At 37.3% G+C, this 17,248-nt stretch overlaps 1 protein-coding gene across 1 annotated transcript in view; it reads left to right on the forward strand.

The window, feature by feature from the left end:
• EFCAB13 (EF-hand calcium binding domain 13) overlaps positions 1–17,248 on the forward strand; it is a 240,572-nt gene that overhangs the window by 79,284 nt on the left and 144,040 nt on the right. Inside the window, exons 16-19 of the mRNA XM_074020056.1 lie at positions 10,297–10,368; positions 12,049–12,192; positions 12,735–12,806; positions 15,684–15,833. Coding sequence (XP_073876157.1) covers positions 10,297–10,368; positions 12,049–12,192; positions 12,735–12,806; positions 15,684–15,833 — 438 coding nt within the window. The remainder of the gene's footprint in view (positions 1–10,296; positions 10,369–12,048; positions 12,193–12,734; positions 12,807–15,683; positions 15,834–17,248) is intronic.

Below are 17,248 nucleotides of genomic sequence, written 5' to 3' on the forward strand. Positions count from 1 at the left end.
TACTGTATAAAGTTCAGCTTGTTTGGCTATTCAATATAAAAATATTATTATGTAATTTATTACTACTATAAATTGATCAAATATTCAAGTTGTGTGGTATGTTACTGGAAAATGGCATATCCCAATGAACACAGAGGACATGATTAGGAAATGTTAAGACATCTATTCAAATTTTATAATAACTACTTGGAATATTCATACTGTTTTGTTGAAATAGGCTTTTATTTAATTTGGCAGAAAAACACACCTGCTGATAGCTACCACCTCTATTTAGCAAGTTAAAAAAAAAAAGCAAACAAATAAAAACAAAGTTCAAAAAGGTATTGTATAATAAAGACTGTAGACTAAAAAATGTAAAGCAAATCTCCATCATTTACTGTTGATATTCTACATGCAGGAAGGAGAGTACATAGGCTACAGGTAGACATTTCTACTCTCTCATAGTCTTAGTGTCTAGAAGTTAAAAACGTGCCTAGTACGTTTATATTCTTTTATGTGAAATGTTTATACAGAATGAGATTAGTAACATAAGTATGCTGTCAGGGGTCTTTGTCAAAGAATTGTCTTTTTCGGTAATAATTTTTTATCCTTTTCATCCATTGAGCTTCTGTTTAGTTGAGGCTAGCAGTTTTGGGCTTTAAATGTATTGATTATTTTGTTTATTGGAAGATTTGAGGTGAAAAGGGTTGATGAAGAAAAGAAGGCTAATTTCTACCCAACAATATAGATTTTCTTCCCTTTTTCTCTGTGGCAGTGTTTCAGGTTCTTTTGTTAAAATTAGTGGAATTTATAGGCAGCATGTACCACAGAAAGTAATAGATAGCATTTATTTGAACCAGACCAACAAAGTATTATTTTATGAGATATGAAAATAACTAGAAAAGTATTTTTATTATAATAAAAACTCATATATTGTGTTTATTATTCTTTCTTTGGGGGGGACAAGGTCTTGCTTTGTTACCCAGGCTGGAGTGCAGTGGCGCACTCTCAGCTCACTGCAACCTCTGCCTCCCGGGTTCAAACAATTCTGCTGCCTCAGCTTCCCAAGTAGCTGGGAATACAGGTGCACAGCACTGTGCCTGGCTAATTTTTTGTAGAGACGGGGTTTTGCCATGTTGCCCAGGCTGGTCTCAAACTCCTGAGTTCAGGTGATCTTCTGACCTTGGCCTAGCTAAGTGCTGCGATTACGGGCATGAGCTGCTGCACCAGGCCTGTGTTTATTATTATGTACTTACGAAGCAAAAGACAGTATATTAAATGCAGATGATTTTACAATTTAAGCCTAAATATACACGTGATATTGAAAACTGTATCTGTATGCCTTTTTTCACATCATTTCTTCTTTTAACATTGTGCCCTTAGTACAAACGTATTTAGTTCTTATTTTAATGCAGTGGCTTGCAAAATTTTGAGATTTATTATTTTTGTTTATATTTGATATTGTTGAAGCAGAATGCTTTTTTTCCAAATTAAATCTTATACATTTTCCTAATATATAAAATATTAAAGTTGAGCTTCTCTGACCAAAGTGGGAGAAATGACCAAGTTAACTGCTGAAACAGCTCCATAAGACCTTAGAAACGTAAGAAAGAAATTAAAATTACTGATCTAGGGTATTCTTTTGACCAGGTTATGTTAAAAAGAAAAAACAAACCTGAAAAACAACTGATTCAGATTCTCTCTAGTGAAACTGAAGAGTGAGTTCTTGGTTATTGGCAGTATTCCATATTGACTCCTTAATATTTTAAAATATATTTAAAATTAAAAAATAATCTTATGATGATTACAAAAAAAAGCATTGAAAAATAGAAAAGGTAATTTATCATTTGGCAAATTCAGAAATGCTTCCCAAATATCTAGTTATATAGCTTATGAGCTCTCTTGTTTCTTCTGAAAGACCTGAGTGAAGAAAGTTGGTGTTGAGCAAAAATATGTAAGATGGTATGGAAAATGGTCAAGGTGAATGTGAGACATTGAATCCATAGGCTAAGAATTAAAGGAAATCATTAATAGGTGGTGTTAGGCATTTAAGGCCTGGGACAGTCTCTTCTCTGCTGGTGGTTTCTCTAGCTTCATTTGTTTTAGATTTTTAAACTTAAACTGATATTCTCTGTTTCTCCTGACTCTGATATCTGATGTGGTTGAAATTAGCTTAATAACTTTGTTTTCTTTTTGGCTTGGCAACAAGACTCTAAACTTATCTTCATGATTTTTTATGCAATATCCATTAAAGCCAGATCTGAGTCTTTGTTTCAGGCTCTAACTTTGCAACCTGGCATCAGCTGTGATTAACCCTGTTATGGTGGTTTAGCAAAGAATAATTGAGCTACAAATTCTTGACAGCAGCTCTATCCATTCACATCTCTTTTCTCAGGATTTATTTAAAGATACCCAGGAAATCTTTCCTAATATTGATAGTTGCTATTCTATTTCAGCAAGTTATATGAACCAAAGGATCAAATGAGATTGCAGGTCATGCTTATAGATTTGGGTCCCTTGGTAAATAGGTCCAAAGCTAACTGTAAATTTTGTTAGATCACCTGTAAATTTTGTTGGTGTTATCAGTACCTGTTGACCTCAGATGGCTCCCTGCTTCCTTTCTTCCTTTGCCTCCTTGCCTCTCTTCCTCCCTCCCCTTCCCTTCCCTTCCCACTCTCCTTCCTTTCCCTCCCTTCTCCTCCCATCCCTTCCCCGCTCCTTCCCTTCCCTTCCCTTCCTCCCAGAATTCTAAGTAGCTGTGATTTAGTTCTACTTGATTATACATACCAAGAACTAGATTCAGAGGGGACTCTATTTAGGTGACTGAGTTACCATACCTGTTGCCTACTTTAAGCTGATCTTTAAGCTACTGTAAATTGAAGACACTTAATTAAGAACGTCTTTATATAACATGGTCTTAGAATATTTGATTATGTAACCTTGTTGATTGATGTGAGGCTAGTGAAAGGCCATCCTGAATGGTATAAAAGTATAAAAGAAGCATGAGGAATGGAATGTATGAACACTTCTATCCTTCTCCCATCAGAGAGAGAACACAGATTCAGGGACAGAGCCTTTACAGTTAGTGATATATAGGACTCTACTAAATGACAGAAGCAGCAAAAATACTACAATAAAGACATGTGTTTTTACTGTAGAAAATAGTTCCTAAAAGTTCAAGTGTTAATTTAAAGCCAAGGTAGATAGAAGGTGAGACATTGTTAATTGTGGCTATATACTTAAGCCCTGTTCAGGCTTTTATCTGCTGGTGACACATTTTGCTTGTTGTATTTTGTTCTAGTCTATGATAATAAACTATAATATTTCTAAATCTTAAGCTTCCTTATTCCTGGCTGGGAAAACAAAGCTGCTTCTGTTTCCTGTGTTCGTCACTTTAACTTTGTTTTTTTTTTTTTTTTTTTTAATTAATTTATTATTATTATACTTTAAGCTGTAGGGTACATGTGCATAACGTGCAGGTTTGTTACATATGTATACTTGTGCCATGTTGGTGTGCTGCACCCATCAACTCCTCATTTACATCAGGTATAACTCCCAGTGCAATCCCTCCCCCCGCCCCCCTCCCCATGATAGGCCCCGGTGTGTGATGTTTCCCTTTCTGAGTCCAAGTGATCTCATTGTTCAGTTCCCACCTATGAGTGAGAACATGCGGTGTTTGGTTTTCTGTTCTTGTGATAGTTTGCTAAGAATGATGGTTTCCAGCTGCATCCATGTCTCTACAAAGGACAAGAACTCATCCTTTTTTATGGCTGCATAGTATTCCATGGTGTATATGTGCCACATTTTCTTAATCCAATCTGTCACTGATGGACATTTGGGTTGATTCCAAGTCTTTGCTATTGTGAAGAGTGCTGCAATAAACATACGTGTGCATGTGTCTTTTATAGCAGCATAATTTATAATCCTTTGGGTATATACCCAGTAATGGGATGGCTGGGTCATATGGTACATCTAGTTCTAGATCCTTGAGGAATCGCCATACTGTTTTCCATAATGGTTGAACTAGTTTACAATCCCACCAACAGTGTAAAAGTGTTCCTATTTCTCCACATCCTCTCCAGCACCTGTTGTTTCCTGACTTTTTAATGATCGCCATTCTAACTGGTGTGAGATGGTATCTCATTGTGGTTTTGATTTGCATTTCTCTGATGGCCAGTGATGATGAGCATTTTTTCATGTGTCTGTTGGCTGTATGAATGTCTTCTTTTGAGAAATGTCTGTTCATATCCTTTGCCCACTTTTTGATGGGGTGGTTTGTTTTTTTCTTGTAAATTTGTTTGAGTTCTTTGTAGGTTCTGGATATTAGCCTTTTGTCAGATGAGTAGATTGCAAAAATTTTCTCCCATTCTGTAGGTTGCCTGTTCACTCTGATGGTAGTTTCTTTTGCTGTGCAGAAGCTCTTTAGTTTAATGAGATCCCATTTGTGAATTTTGGCTTTTGCTGCTGTTGCTTTTGGTGTTTTAGACATGAAGTCTTTGCCCATGCCTATGTCCTGAATGGTACTACCTAGGTTTTCCTCTAGGATTTTTATGGTATTAGGTCTAACATTTAAGTCTCTAATCCATCTTGAATTAATTTTCGTATAAGGAGTAAGGAAAGGATCCAGTTTCAGCTTTCTACTTATGGCTAGCCAATTTTCCCAGCACCATTTATTAAATAGGGAATCCTTTCCCCATTTCTTGTTTCTCTCAGGTTTGTCAAAGATCAGATGGCTGTAGATGTGTGGTATTATCTCTGAGGACTCTGTTCTGTTCCATTGGTCTATATCTCTGTTTTGGTACCAGTACCATGCTGTTTTGGTTACTGTAGCCTTGTAGTATAGTTTGAAGTCAGGTAGCGTGATGCCTCCAGCTTTGTTCTTTTGACTTAGGATTGTCTTGGAGATGCGGGCTCTTTTTTGGTTCCATATGAACTTTAAAGCAGTTTTTTCCAATTCTGTGAAGAAACTCATTGGTAGCTTGATGGGGATGGCATTGAATCTATAAATTACCTTGGGCAGTATGGCCATTTTCACTATATTAATTCTTCCTATCCATGAGCATGGTATGTTCTTCCATTTGTTTGTGTCCTCTTTGATTTCACTGAGCAGTGGTTTGTAGTTTTCGTTGAAGAGGTCCTTTACATCCCTTGTAAGTTGGATTCCTAGGTATTTTATTCTCTTTGAAGCAATTGTGAATGGAAGTTCATTCCTGATTTGGCTCTCTGTTTGTCTGTTACTGGTGTATAAGAATGCTTGTGATTTTTGCACATTAATTTTGTATCCTGAGACTTTGCTGAAGTTGCTTATCAGCTTAAGGAGATTTTGGGCTGAGACAATGGGGTTTTCTAAATATACAATCATGTCATCTGCAAACAGGGACAATTTGACTTCTTCTTTTCCTAACTGAATACCCTTGATTTCTTTCTCTTGCCTAATTGCCCTAGCCAGAACTTCCAACACTATGTTGAATAGGAGTGGTGAGAGAGGGCATCCCTGTCTTGTGCCAGTTTTCAAAGGGAATTTTTCCAGTTTTTGCCCATTCAGTATGATATTGGCTGTGGGTTTGTCATAAATAGCTCTTATTATTTTGAGGTACGTTCCATCAATACCGAATTTATTGAGCGTTTTTAGCATGAAGGGCTGTTGAATTTTGTCAAAAGCCTTTTCTGCATCTATTGAGATAATCATGTGGTTCTTGTCTTTGGTTCTGTTTATATGCTGGATTATGTTTATTGATTTGCGAATGTTGAACCAGCCTTGCATCCCAGGGATGAAGCCCACTTGATCATGGTGGATAAGCTTTTTGATGTGTTGCTGAATCCGGTTTGCCAGTATTTTATTGAGGATTTTTGCATCGATGTTCATCAGGGATATTGGTCTAAAATTCTCTTTTTTTGTTGTGTCTCTGCCAGGCTTTGGTATCAGGATGATGTTGGCCTCATAAAATGAGTTAGGGAGGATTCCCTCTTTTTCTATTGATTGGAATAGTTTCAGAAGGAATGGTACCAACTCCTCCTTGTACCTCTGGTAGAATTCAGCTGTGAATCCATCTGGTCCTGGACTTTTTTTGGTTGGTAGGCTATTAATTATTGCCTCAATTTCAGAGCCTGCTATTGGTCTATTCAGGGATTCAACTTCTTCCTGGTTTAGTCTTGGAAGAGTGTAAGTGTCCAGGAAATTATCCATTTCTTCTAGATTTTCCAGTTTATTTGCGTAGAGGTGTTTATAGTATTCTCTGATGGTAGTTTGTATTTCTGTGGGGTCGGTGGTGATATCCCCTTTATCATTTTTAATTGCGTCGATTTGATTCTTCTCTCTTTTCTTCTTTATTAGTCTTGCTAGTGGTCTGTCAATTTTGTTGATCTTTTCAAAAAACCAACTCCTGGATTCATTGATTTTTTGGAGAGTTTTTTGTGTCTCTGTCTCCTTCAGTTCTGCTCTGATCTTAGTTATTTCTAGCCTTCTGCTAGCTTTCGAATGTGTTTGCTCTTGCTTCTCTAGTTCTTTTAATCGTGATGTTAGAGTGTCAATTTTAGATCTTTCCTGCTTTCTCTTGTGGGCATTTAGTGCTATAAATTTCCCTCTACACACTGCTTTAAATGTGTCCCAGAGATTCTGGTATGTTGTATCTTTGTTCTCATTGGTTTCAAAGAACATCTTTATTTCTGCCTTCATTTCGTTATGTACCCAGTAGTCATTCAGGAGCAGGTTGTTCAGTTTCCATGTAGTTGAGCGGTTTTGATTGAGTTTCTTAGTCCTGAGTTCTAGTTTGATTGCACTGTGGTCTGAGAGACAGTTTGTTATAATTTCTGTTCTTGTACATTTGCTGAGGAGTGCTTTACTTCCAATTACGTGGTCGATTTTGGAGTAAGTACGATGTGGTGCTGAGAAGAATGTATATTCTGTTGATTTGGGGTGGAGAGTTCTATAGATGTCTATTAGGTCTGCTTGCTGCAGAGATGAGTTCAATTCCTGGATATCCTTGTTAACTTTCTGTCTCGTTGATCTGTCTAATGTTGACAGTGGAGTGTTGAAGTCTCCCATTATTATTGTATGGGAGTCTAAGTCTCTTTGTAAGTCTCTAAGGACTTGCTTTATGAATCTGGGTGCTCCTGTATTGGGTGCATATATATTTAGGATAGTTAGCTCTTCCTGTTGAATTGATCCCTTTACCATTATGTAATGGCCTTCTTTGTCTCTTTTGATCTTTGATGGTTTAAAGTCTGTTTTATCAGAGACTAGTATTGCAACCCCCGCTTTTTTTTGTTCTCCATTTGCTTGGTAAATCTTCCTCCATCCCTTTATTTTGAGCCTATGTATGTCTCTGCGTGTGAGATGGGTCTCCTGAATACAGCAGACTGATGGGTCTTGACTCTTTATCCAGTTTGCCAGTCTGTGTCTTTTAATTGGAGCATTTAGTCCATTTACATTTAAGGTTAAGATTGTTATGTGTGAACTTGATCCTGCCATTATGATATTAACTGGTTATTTTGCTCATTAGTTGATGCAGTTTCTTCCTAGCCTCTATGGTCTTTACATTTTGGCATGTTTTTGCAATGGCTGGTACCGGTTGTTCCTTTCCATGTTGAGTGCTTCCTTCAGGGTCTCTTGTAAGGCAGGCCTAGTGGTGAGAAAATCTCTAAGCATTTGCTTATCTGTAAAGGATTTTATTTCTCCTTCACTTATGAAACTTAGTTTGGCTGGATATGAAATTCTGGGTTTAAAATTCTTTTCTTTAAGAATGTTGAATATTGGCCCCCACTCTCTTCTGGCTTGGAGAGTTTCTGCCGAGAGATCTGCTGTTAGTCTGATAGGCTTCCCTTTGTGGGTAACCCGACCTTTCTCTCTGGCTGCCCTTAAGATTTTTTCCTTCATTTCAACTTTGGTGAATCTGGCAATTATGTGTCTTGGAGTTGCTCTTCTCGAGGAGTATCTTTGTGGCGTTCTCTGTATTTCCTGGATTTGAATGTTGGCCTGCCCTACTAGGTTGGGGAAGTTCTCCTGGATGATATCCTGAAGAGTGTTTTCCAACTTGGTTCCATTTTCCCCCTCACTTTCAGGCACCCCAATCAGACGTAGATTTGGTCTTTTTACATAATCCCATACTTCTTGCAGGCTTTGTTCATTTCTTTTTCTTCTTTTTTCTTTTGGTTTCTCTTCTCGCTTCATTTCATTCATTTGATCCTCAATCGCAGATACTCTTTCTTCCAGTTGATCGAGTCGGTTACTGAAGCTTGTGCATTTGTCACGTATTTCTCGTGTCATGGTTTTCATCTCTTTCATTTCGTTTAGGACCTTCTCTGCATTAATTACTCTAGCCATCAATTCTTCCACTTTTTTTTCAAGATTTTTAGTTTCTTTGCGCTGGGTACGTAATTCCTCCTTTAGCTCTGAGAAATTTGATGGACTGAAGCCTTCTTCTCTCATCTCGTCAAAGTCATTCTCCGTCCAGCTTTGATCCGTTGCTGGCGATGAGCTGCGCTCCTTTGCCGGGGGAGATGCGCTCTTATTTTTTGAATTTCCAGCTTTTCTGCCCTGCTTTTTCCCCATCTTTGTGGTTTTATCTGCCTCTGGTGTTTGATGATGGTGATGTACTGATGGGGTTTTGGTGTAGGTGTCCTTCTTGTTTGATAGTTTTCCTTCTAACAGTCAGGACCCTCAGCTGTAGGTCTGTTGGAGATTGCTTGAGGTCCACTCCAGACCCTGTTTGCCTGGGTATCCCGCAGCAGAGGTTGCAGAAGATAGAATATTTCTGAACAGCGAGTGTACCTGTCTGATTCTTGCTTTGGAAGCTTCCTCTCAGGGGTGTACTCCACCCTGTGAGGTGTGGGGTGTCAGACTGCCCCTAGTGGGGGATGTCTCCCAGTTAGGCTACTCAGGGGTCAGGGACCCACTTGAGCAGGGAGTCCCTTCTCAGATCTCAACCTCCGTGTTGGGAGATCCACTGCTCTCTTCAAAGCTGTCAGACAGAGTCGTTTGCGTCTGCAGAGGTTTTGGCTGTGTTTGTTATTGCCCTGTCCCCAGAGGTGGAGTCTACAGAGACAGGCAGGTTTCCTTGTGCTGCTGTGAGCTCCACCCAGTTCGAGCTTCCCAGCAGCTTTGTTTACCTACTTAAGCCTCAGCAATGGTGGGCGCCCCTCCCCCAGCCTCGCTGCTGCCTTGCCGCGGGATCGCAGACTGCTGTGCTAGCAATGAGGAAGGCTCCGTGGGTGTGGGACCCTCCCGGCCAGGTGTGGGATATGATCTCCTGGTGTGCCTGTTTGCTTAAAGCGCAGTATTGGGGTGGGAGTTACCCGATTTTCCAGGTGTTGTGTGTCTCAGTTCCCCTGGCTAGGAAAAGGGATTCCCTTCCCCCTTGCGCTTCCCAGGTGAGGCAATGCCTCGCCCTGCTTCAGCTCTCGCTGGTCGGGCTGCAGCAGCTGACCAGCACCGATCGTCCGGCACTCCCCAGTGAGATGAACCCAGTACCTCAGTTGAAAATGCAGAAATCACCGGTCTTCTGTGTCGCTCGCGCTGGGAGTTGGAGACTGGAGCTGTTCCTATTCGGCCATCTTGCTCCGCCCTAACTTTGTAATCTAGTACTTGTGTACTGTGTAAGAAATGGGTGTAAACACATATCAGAAATTATAATCATAGGCCTATCAGGCACGAAAGAAACCTTTAAAGTTTTCTGGTATAGAATTTTTATCTTTAAACAATTGAAAGACAAAACTAAGACTGAGGTATGTCTCTTAATTTTGTCTAGAGTATATCTTGGTTTATCTTTTGGGAATATGGATTATATTGTTTCCATTGATTGAAATTGAAAACTCAGCCTGACTTTTTTTTTTTTTTTTTTTTTTTTTTTGAGATGGCGTCTTGCTCTGTCACCCAGGCTGGAGTGCAGTGGTGAGATCTTGGCTCACAGCAACCTCCACCTCCTCGGTTCAAACAATTCTGCTGCCTCAGCCTCCCAAGTAGCTGGAACTACAGGCACACGCCACCACACTCAGCTAATTTTTGTATTTTTTAGTAGAGATGGGGTTTCACCATATTGGTCAGGATGGTCTTGAGCTCCTGACCTTGTGATCCACCCACCTCAGCCTCCCAAAATGCTGGGATTACAGGCATGAGCCACCTTGCCCAGCCATCAGCCTGACTTCTGTAGTCTTAATATTTATTAATCCCATAAAATCAATCCTTTGGTTACTCAAAAATATGAAAAGGAAATATGATTCTTATGAGTGCGTCAAATGGTTTACATTTTTATAGGTTGCTTTGTTGGATCTGACTTTTGCTTAATGAGGCTGGTCTATTAAAAGTGTTTTTTCTCACAGAAGGTGACAAAGTACAATTTGAAGAATTTGCACAAGTAGTAAGGAATATGCGTGATGCTGCCAGGTTAGAAGGTAAGTACTGAATTATTTATAACGGTTAGGTTTACTTTTATTGAAAGGACTTATTTTTGTTTTTGTTTTTAATGCTGTGTGTTCACCTAATTTCTGGTTAACATGTTGGCATTGATATGTTTATACACAGATGAAACTTGGTTTTGATGAAACATTGACTGGCATATAGGAACTTGGCTTTCAGAATGTATCCTGCATTACTAACTGATAAAGCTGGTTTACTCTGTCTAGACTATTTGTTAAAGAACTTGGAGAAGCCAAGAGAATAGGCATAGTTTGAGGTTCTATGCCTTCTTTCTGTATCTACACATGTAATTTTAAGGGAATATGGTCAGTGTCTGACCTTGTAATTTAAGATTTTAGAGGTGGAATAGACAGTTCCAGGAAATGATAAGGATTAAGGGTAGCCGTTGGTGTGGATGACTTTGGAAAGGAAATAAAGGCCTTTTGAAGTTAAGAGGTCAAAGTGCTCTGAGGCCAGGCTCATCCTTATTGTCATTGGATGATATTGGGATGAGAGGTAGAAGGAGGATGATGATCAAAGTGCCAAAATCCTCAGAGAATGTGAAGGAGTGATGAGACAGTAATCAATACTGTTGTCAGGAGAGTGACATAGTTGAATAACAGGCCTGAGCCTCAAGGGAGAGGGATAAGGTTTGATTGAAGGTAGAATTAAAATGGCCTGACAGCAGCAGCAGAAAGACAGGAAAGTGCTATTCTGCTTCCTGGTCCTACAGTATGTGGAACATGGGAGCATGAGCAGACTCTACTCAAGGTGGTTGTGCAAAGAAACTGTTTTTAAAGGAAATCAAGTGCTAAGGCAAGAAAGCAGAGCTGATACAGGTTTTTTGGGTGTCAGCAAAGCTCAGATTGCCATCTGTAGTTGCCTCCCAGTGATGTTAGAGGAACAGAAAGTGAGGCAGGACGTAAGGCTTAAACTGTGATTACTATTTGCAGCTAGTTTCTGTTGACTTTAATAATAATAATAAAACTAATTTTATTCTATAAATATGACATTTATTGAGGCATTATTATATGTCTAATGCTGTCTTAAGTACTTTTTATACGTTATTATATTTACTCTCCACATCAACCTTGTGAGGTAGATATTAGTATTATCCCATTTTAGACGAAAGAGATGTTAAGTAGTAATAATTTGCTCACAGTTGCACAGTTCCAGGTTACAAATCCTGGAGCCAGAATTTGAATGTTGGTCTGACTTAACCAGTGCTGGAAATAAAGCAACATTCCAGATGCTAGGGTACAATTGAGTCCTGGTGGAATTGAAAAGAAAAACTGAATGAGCCCTTGTAAATCTTGTCCCATATTTTACATTTTTCATAATTCTGAAAGTTATTTCTCCTATATCTAAATAATTTTATTTGCTACCATTAGAGGTCCACAACAAAATAATTACTTTGTATAATTGCCATGAAAAGTTCAGCTATATGAGTGATTTTGGTTGTGCAAATTTTATAAACGCACCAGAGAAATGTGATAGATCAAGAGAACTCTTTGTACATTGGGCTGCTGGCCATAGAATGCTATAAGGGATAAATTTCTCTCTGAGATTTCTTATTCCTCAGTTCAGGATATAATAATAAACTATGGATTTCCACTAACAAATGTCTTGAGTGATGGCTACTGCTTTTTATCAATTAACTTTTTTTCTATTTATAGAGTTACAGGAAGTTGTCTTAGCTGCTGATTTGCTTGAAGGTGACATGATAGCTGAGGAGAACTTGGAAGACTTTCTAAGAAATATTGGGATTAAGTCACCTAAAGAAGAGGTAGAGAAAATTCTTCAATCAGATTTTGTTTCTGGTAAGCATTTTAAATATTACTCTCAGGTTTTTTTTTTTTTTTATGAGTAAAGAAGATGTGCAAGGTCTATAGGTATTTGCTTATCTTACTATAAATGTAATCTTGGAAATGGAGCCTTTCCTCTTAATTTCCTCTTTTGCAGTTATGAGAATACTTTTATACAAGCAGGTCTAGATTTTGTGGAAGTGGGCTTGTTAGAATCCTTTGTCCTCGTTGCTATCTTGATTTAGTGAATGAAGAACATCTTAGAAATTCAAGTTCTGTGAATAGAAATTCTAGCTTTGCCACATTTGATGGAATTACTGGTCAGAGTTACTGGGGCTTTGTTTGTACTTCAGTTCCCATTATAGGTAGAATCAGAACTAGTATACCTACAACATTGTAGGGTTATTGTGAGGCTTAATGTATGAAATTGAATCTAGAAGTACCTTGTAAATAAAATGTTCAAGAAATATATAAGCCATATGCTGATTTTGATACTAGCCTTTAAGCATTACTTTGTCCAGGGGTTCTTGTTTGTCATCTCTCTCTTTTCCTTGCAGAAGATAACATGGTGAACATTAAAGACTGTATGAGGGCTTTGAGGGACACCCAGAAATTTTCCAATTATATTGGTAAGAGCTTTATGGTAAAACTGTTAGAAGGCAACGATACAGAACTTATTCAAAGTTCATCTAGTAAAACACTAAATTTGGTGTTTAAATCTTCTTTATAGTATCTATGCCAAATGTTTGCTTCATGTGTACTTGAACACTTTCAGTTATGGGGAACTTCCTGCATTTTATTTTGAAATTTAAGAATTGTACATTTGTGATTGGAGATTGGACAAATAACAAGATTATGATCTTTTCCAATAGTTAAAATAAGACACCGTTATTATATATGAATGAATGGTTCTTTTTAATGTTGTAAAAATCTCAAATGACCAGGAATGTAAGAAGTATAAAGTGCAAGTCTCTTGTAACATTAATGTTACCCTCCAGAAATATCCATGTGAAGGTTTCATAAATATCCTTTTAGGCTTTCTTCTTTACATCTGTCCATAATATTGCACAACTTGAATGCAATATATGACAGTATATCTTAGATATAATTCTGTGTTCCACGATATTATGTAAACCTACCTCATTCTTTTAAAAGACTGCATAATGTTCTATTAGAGGAATGAACTATAATTTTGTCCACAATACTTTTAATGAATATTTGGGTTATTGCTATTTTTTACTATTACAAACATTTGGTGAGTATCCTTGTACATATATCTTTGTGCACGTTACACACCAATTTTTCTGTAGGGCAAATTCCTTAGAAGTGGAGTTGCTGGGCCAAAGTATTTTTAGATGTAAAATGTTAACAAGCTACTACCTAATTACCCTCCTAAAGGTTTGTGGAAATTCACACCTTTATCAACAGCGGGTATTATTTATTAAAAATTCTGATAGGAGCATTAATACTTTGTCTTACCCATTTCAGGTTTTTTTCTAGTTTATTTTTGATTTTTTGGCTTTGTTTTTGGTGGATTGCTTTTTGCCATCTTTTGTTTCATTTTGTCAGTTTGGTAATTTGATTCTTCTAGGAAATTTTAAATTTTATTGAGATTTAAAATGGCTTAGACTATTAGGACAGCCCTGTGCACTTCTAATTCTTCTCATTTTTTTGTATATATGGTTATTTTCTCATTCTTAAATATATATATGTATATATATAACTTTCTTCTTTGTTTGCTACTGAATGTTCTATTATCTCTGTTTTTAAAGTACTAGCTCTTGGGTTTATCTTTAGTGTTTCTATTTATAGTTTAAAAATTAATTTCTGGCTTTATCTTTAGTAAGTCCTTTATATTGTTCCCTTATGCTCATTTAATAGTTTTTCTAATTTCTTATTTAAATTATTTATTTACTTTATTTTTTTTTTTCTTACTGGGTAATAAACATGTTTAAGGCAGTCGATTTTCATTTTAGTGAAACTTTGGTGTATCTAACAGTCTTTGACTTGTTAGGCTATTATTATAGTTATTTTATAAATATTTCCAGTTACATTTTGATTTTATCCTTGATCTAAGAGTTATTTAGGAGGAAACTTTAAATTTCAAGGCAATTTATTTAATTTATTTATTGAGATGGAGTCTCATTCTGTCTCCTTGGCTGGAATGCAGTGACGCAATCTTGGCTCACTGCAACCTCCACCTCCCGGTTTCAAGGGATTCTCCTGCCTCAGCCTCCTGAGTAAATGGGATTACAGGTGCACACCACCATGCCTGGCTAATTTTTGTATTTTTAGTAGAGACGGTGTTTCACCATGTTGGTCAGGCTAGTCTCAAACTCCTGACCTCCCAAAGTGCTGGGATTACAGGCATGAGCCACCACGCCCGGCCAAATTTCAAAGCAATTTAAATGTCATTGTTGCCTTAAATTTGTTGTTTATATCTAGTTGTATTTTATTTTTGTCAGAGAATGAGGACTGTAATAGAGGGTTTGATAGTTCCCTAGTTTATTAGAGACAGAATTCCCTCAACTTTTGTATTTACTATTTAAAAATCAAAATCAAAATTAGTTGGTTGCAGGGATAGGCTAGGTAACGTACATTCACTCATTTCACTCTTGGAAGTCCTTATGACTTTTTGAAGTAGCTCATTCTATAATTTTTGACAGCTATAGAACTAGAAAATTATTCCACATATTTGGTGGAAATTTCCTGGAACCATATTTAACATTTGGACTCTTCCTCCCATTTATTGCCTTCCAGAAATGTCAAAATAACTCACATATTCTCTTTCCTTCCCACTAAATGAATCTTCTCTCTGGACTCAAATATCCCTTCAACTGTTCTTCACTGACCTGTTTTTGAAACTTCTTACCAATGACAATTGACTATATCATAGAACAAAATCCTGAGAGATGCCTTTTTAGAAATATACTTTGGAAATGTGAACTGTTAACATTTTTTAAATCAAGGGAGGTCAGCCATGGTCTTCTTAGTCCAAATGTTTGTTACTGTGCTAAACTTAAGAGGCTATGAGGATTCTCTAAAATGGGTGAAGTTAGCTGACAGAAACAAGGGATGCAGGGAAGGAAAGAGAAAAATTGGCATTTAGGAGGAGTTATGAGGAATAGGGGGACTTTACTGAAATGGTGCACTTATCAACAGAATAACTAGGGAAACTTTAGCATACTTTTGTCTGTAGCAGAGTAGCTCACCTCAAACCCAGACATTTAACAAATCAATTTTAAGAATAAAGAAAAGGATTATTTTTAGCTATTAGAGCTACAAATAGAAAGCTATTGGAGTGGAGAAAACTATTGAAGTAGGGTTATAGAAAATTATAAGAGTAGAGGATGGACCACTCTAAATATTTAAATGGCCACATGTGGCTGGTGACTGCCTTATTTGACAGTGTAGATCTCAAAGAGGCCATCAATTTTATTGTTATGCTCAAAAGATTTAGATCCATGGACTGAATTACATGTTGTATATATATTCTCTGTTTGTAGCATTGAATGAGACTATCAATACATTGGACTCCATGAAAGAAAATTGTCAGTTTGACAAAGACAAAAATCTAGATGTACTTGAAAACACTGATAGGCTTTCTTTTACTGATGACATACTTCAAGAAGTAATGGATGACTCCTTTGTTGAAGGTGAGTTGATTTGACAGATAACCAGCAGCTTGTATAAAAAATTTCTTCTGAATTTTATTTAGTTTTTTGTTGTTTTTTTGTTTGTTGTTGTTGTTTTTTAATTTAGGGAGGTCAGCCATGGGCTTTCTAGTCCAAATGTTTGATATTACTGTTCTTCTAAATTTTTATCCAAGGATTTCAAACTATTTTACCAAGTATTATTTAAGTCTTAATACTTGGTCCCTAAATCACATCATAAACTTGTTGGACACTTTACTGTAGACCATATTCAGGTCTATACGTTATATGTGCCCACAGAGATTTAGTCATTACAGTATCAAATTCCTGGGTGATCTGATGACCTGGGTTGTAGAATTGGTCTCAGAGTATTTATATATTTGTTGCATGGCTTTGAAGAATAATTTTGTTTCAAAGTTAATCCTTTTCCTTTCATGTGTTTTAGAGAAGTCTTAATGGTTTTGTAGCTTTCTGTTTTTGGATGAAAGGCCCTTTGAAAAGTACAAGGTATTGTTGAAAAACTAATGTTTATTTCTGTAGCCAATTGTAAGTGTTGAGTTGTTGTTTACTTTATTTACAAAGATTTACCTGATCCATCTATATACCCTCAGCTTGAATGTACTGAGATGGATTTTACCCCATATTTAGAAAGCCATTTCCTGCCTTTAAATTTAGCTTCAGCTAAAAAATGTAATCAGGCTGGGGGCAGTGGCTCATACCTATAATCCTAGCACTTTGGGAGGCCGAGGCGGGCAGATCACCTGAGGTCAGGAGTTTGAGAGCAATCTGACCAACATGGTGAAATCCCGTCTCTACTAAAAAAATACAAAAATTAGCCTGGCATGGTGGCCCGTGCCTGTAGTTACAGCTACTTGGGAGGATGAGGCACAAGAATGCTTGAACCCGGGAGGCTGAGGTTGTAGTGAGACAAGATAGCGTCACTGCACTCCAATCTGGGCAACAGAGCAAGACTCCATCTCAAATAAATAAATAAATAAATACAAAATAAAAAGTATAATCAAATCCCCCATTGCCCCCCTCTTCACACCAGGGAATATTTGGCAATATCTAGAGACAGTGTTGGTTATCACAACTGATGCGAGAGGACTATTGGCATCTAGTGAATAGAGGCAAGGGTTGCTGCTAAACATCCTATAATTTACAGGATAATACCCTTGTCCCCCCAATAATTATCTGGCCAAAAATATTAATAGTTCAGAAATCTTGGGAGCTATCATGTAAAATTGCCCAAACCTACTATTTTAAAAGTACTTTTTATAGGTTAGTTGTTTTGTTTATCCTGCTTAAAACAAATAAAAACACAAATTAAGGCAAATATAATTTATGTGTATTCTAACCTCTGTTTGTTTCAAGGTAATACCTGGGCTAGTTGTGAGTCATTCTAAACTGTTCTTTAA

The sequence above is a fragment of the Macaca fascicularis genome, chromosome 16 (assembly GCF_037993035.2).
Source record: "Macaca fascicularis isolate 582-1 chromosome 16, T2T-MFA8v1.1".
NCBI lineage: Eukaryota > Metazoa > Chordata > Mammalia > Primates > Cercopithecidae > Macaca > Macaca fascicularis.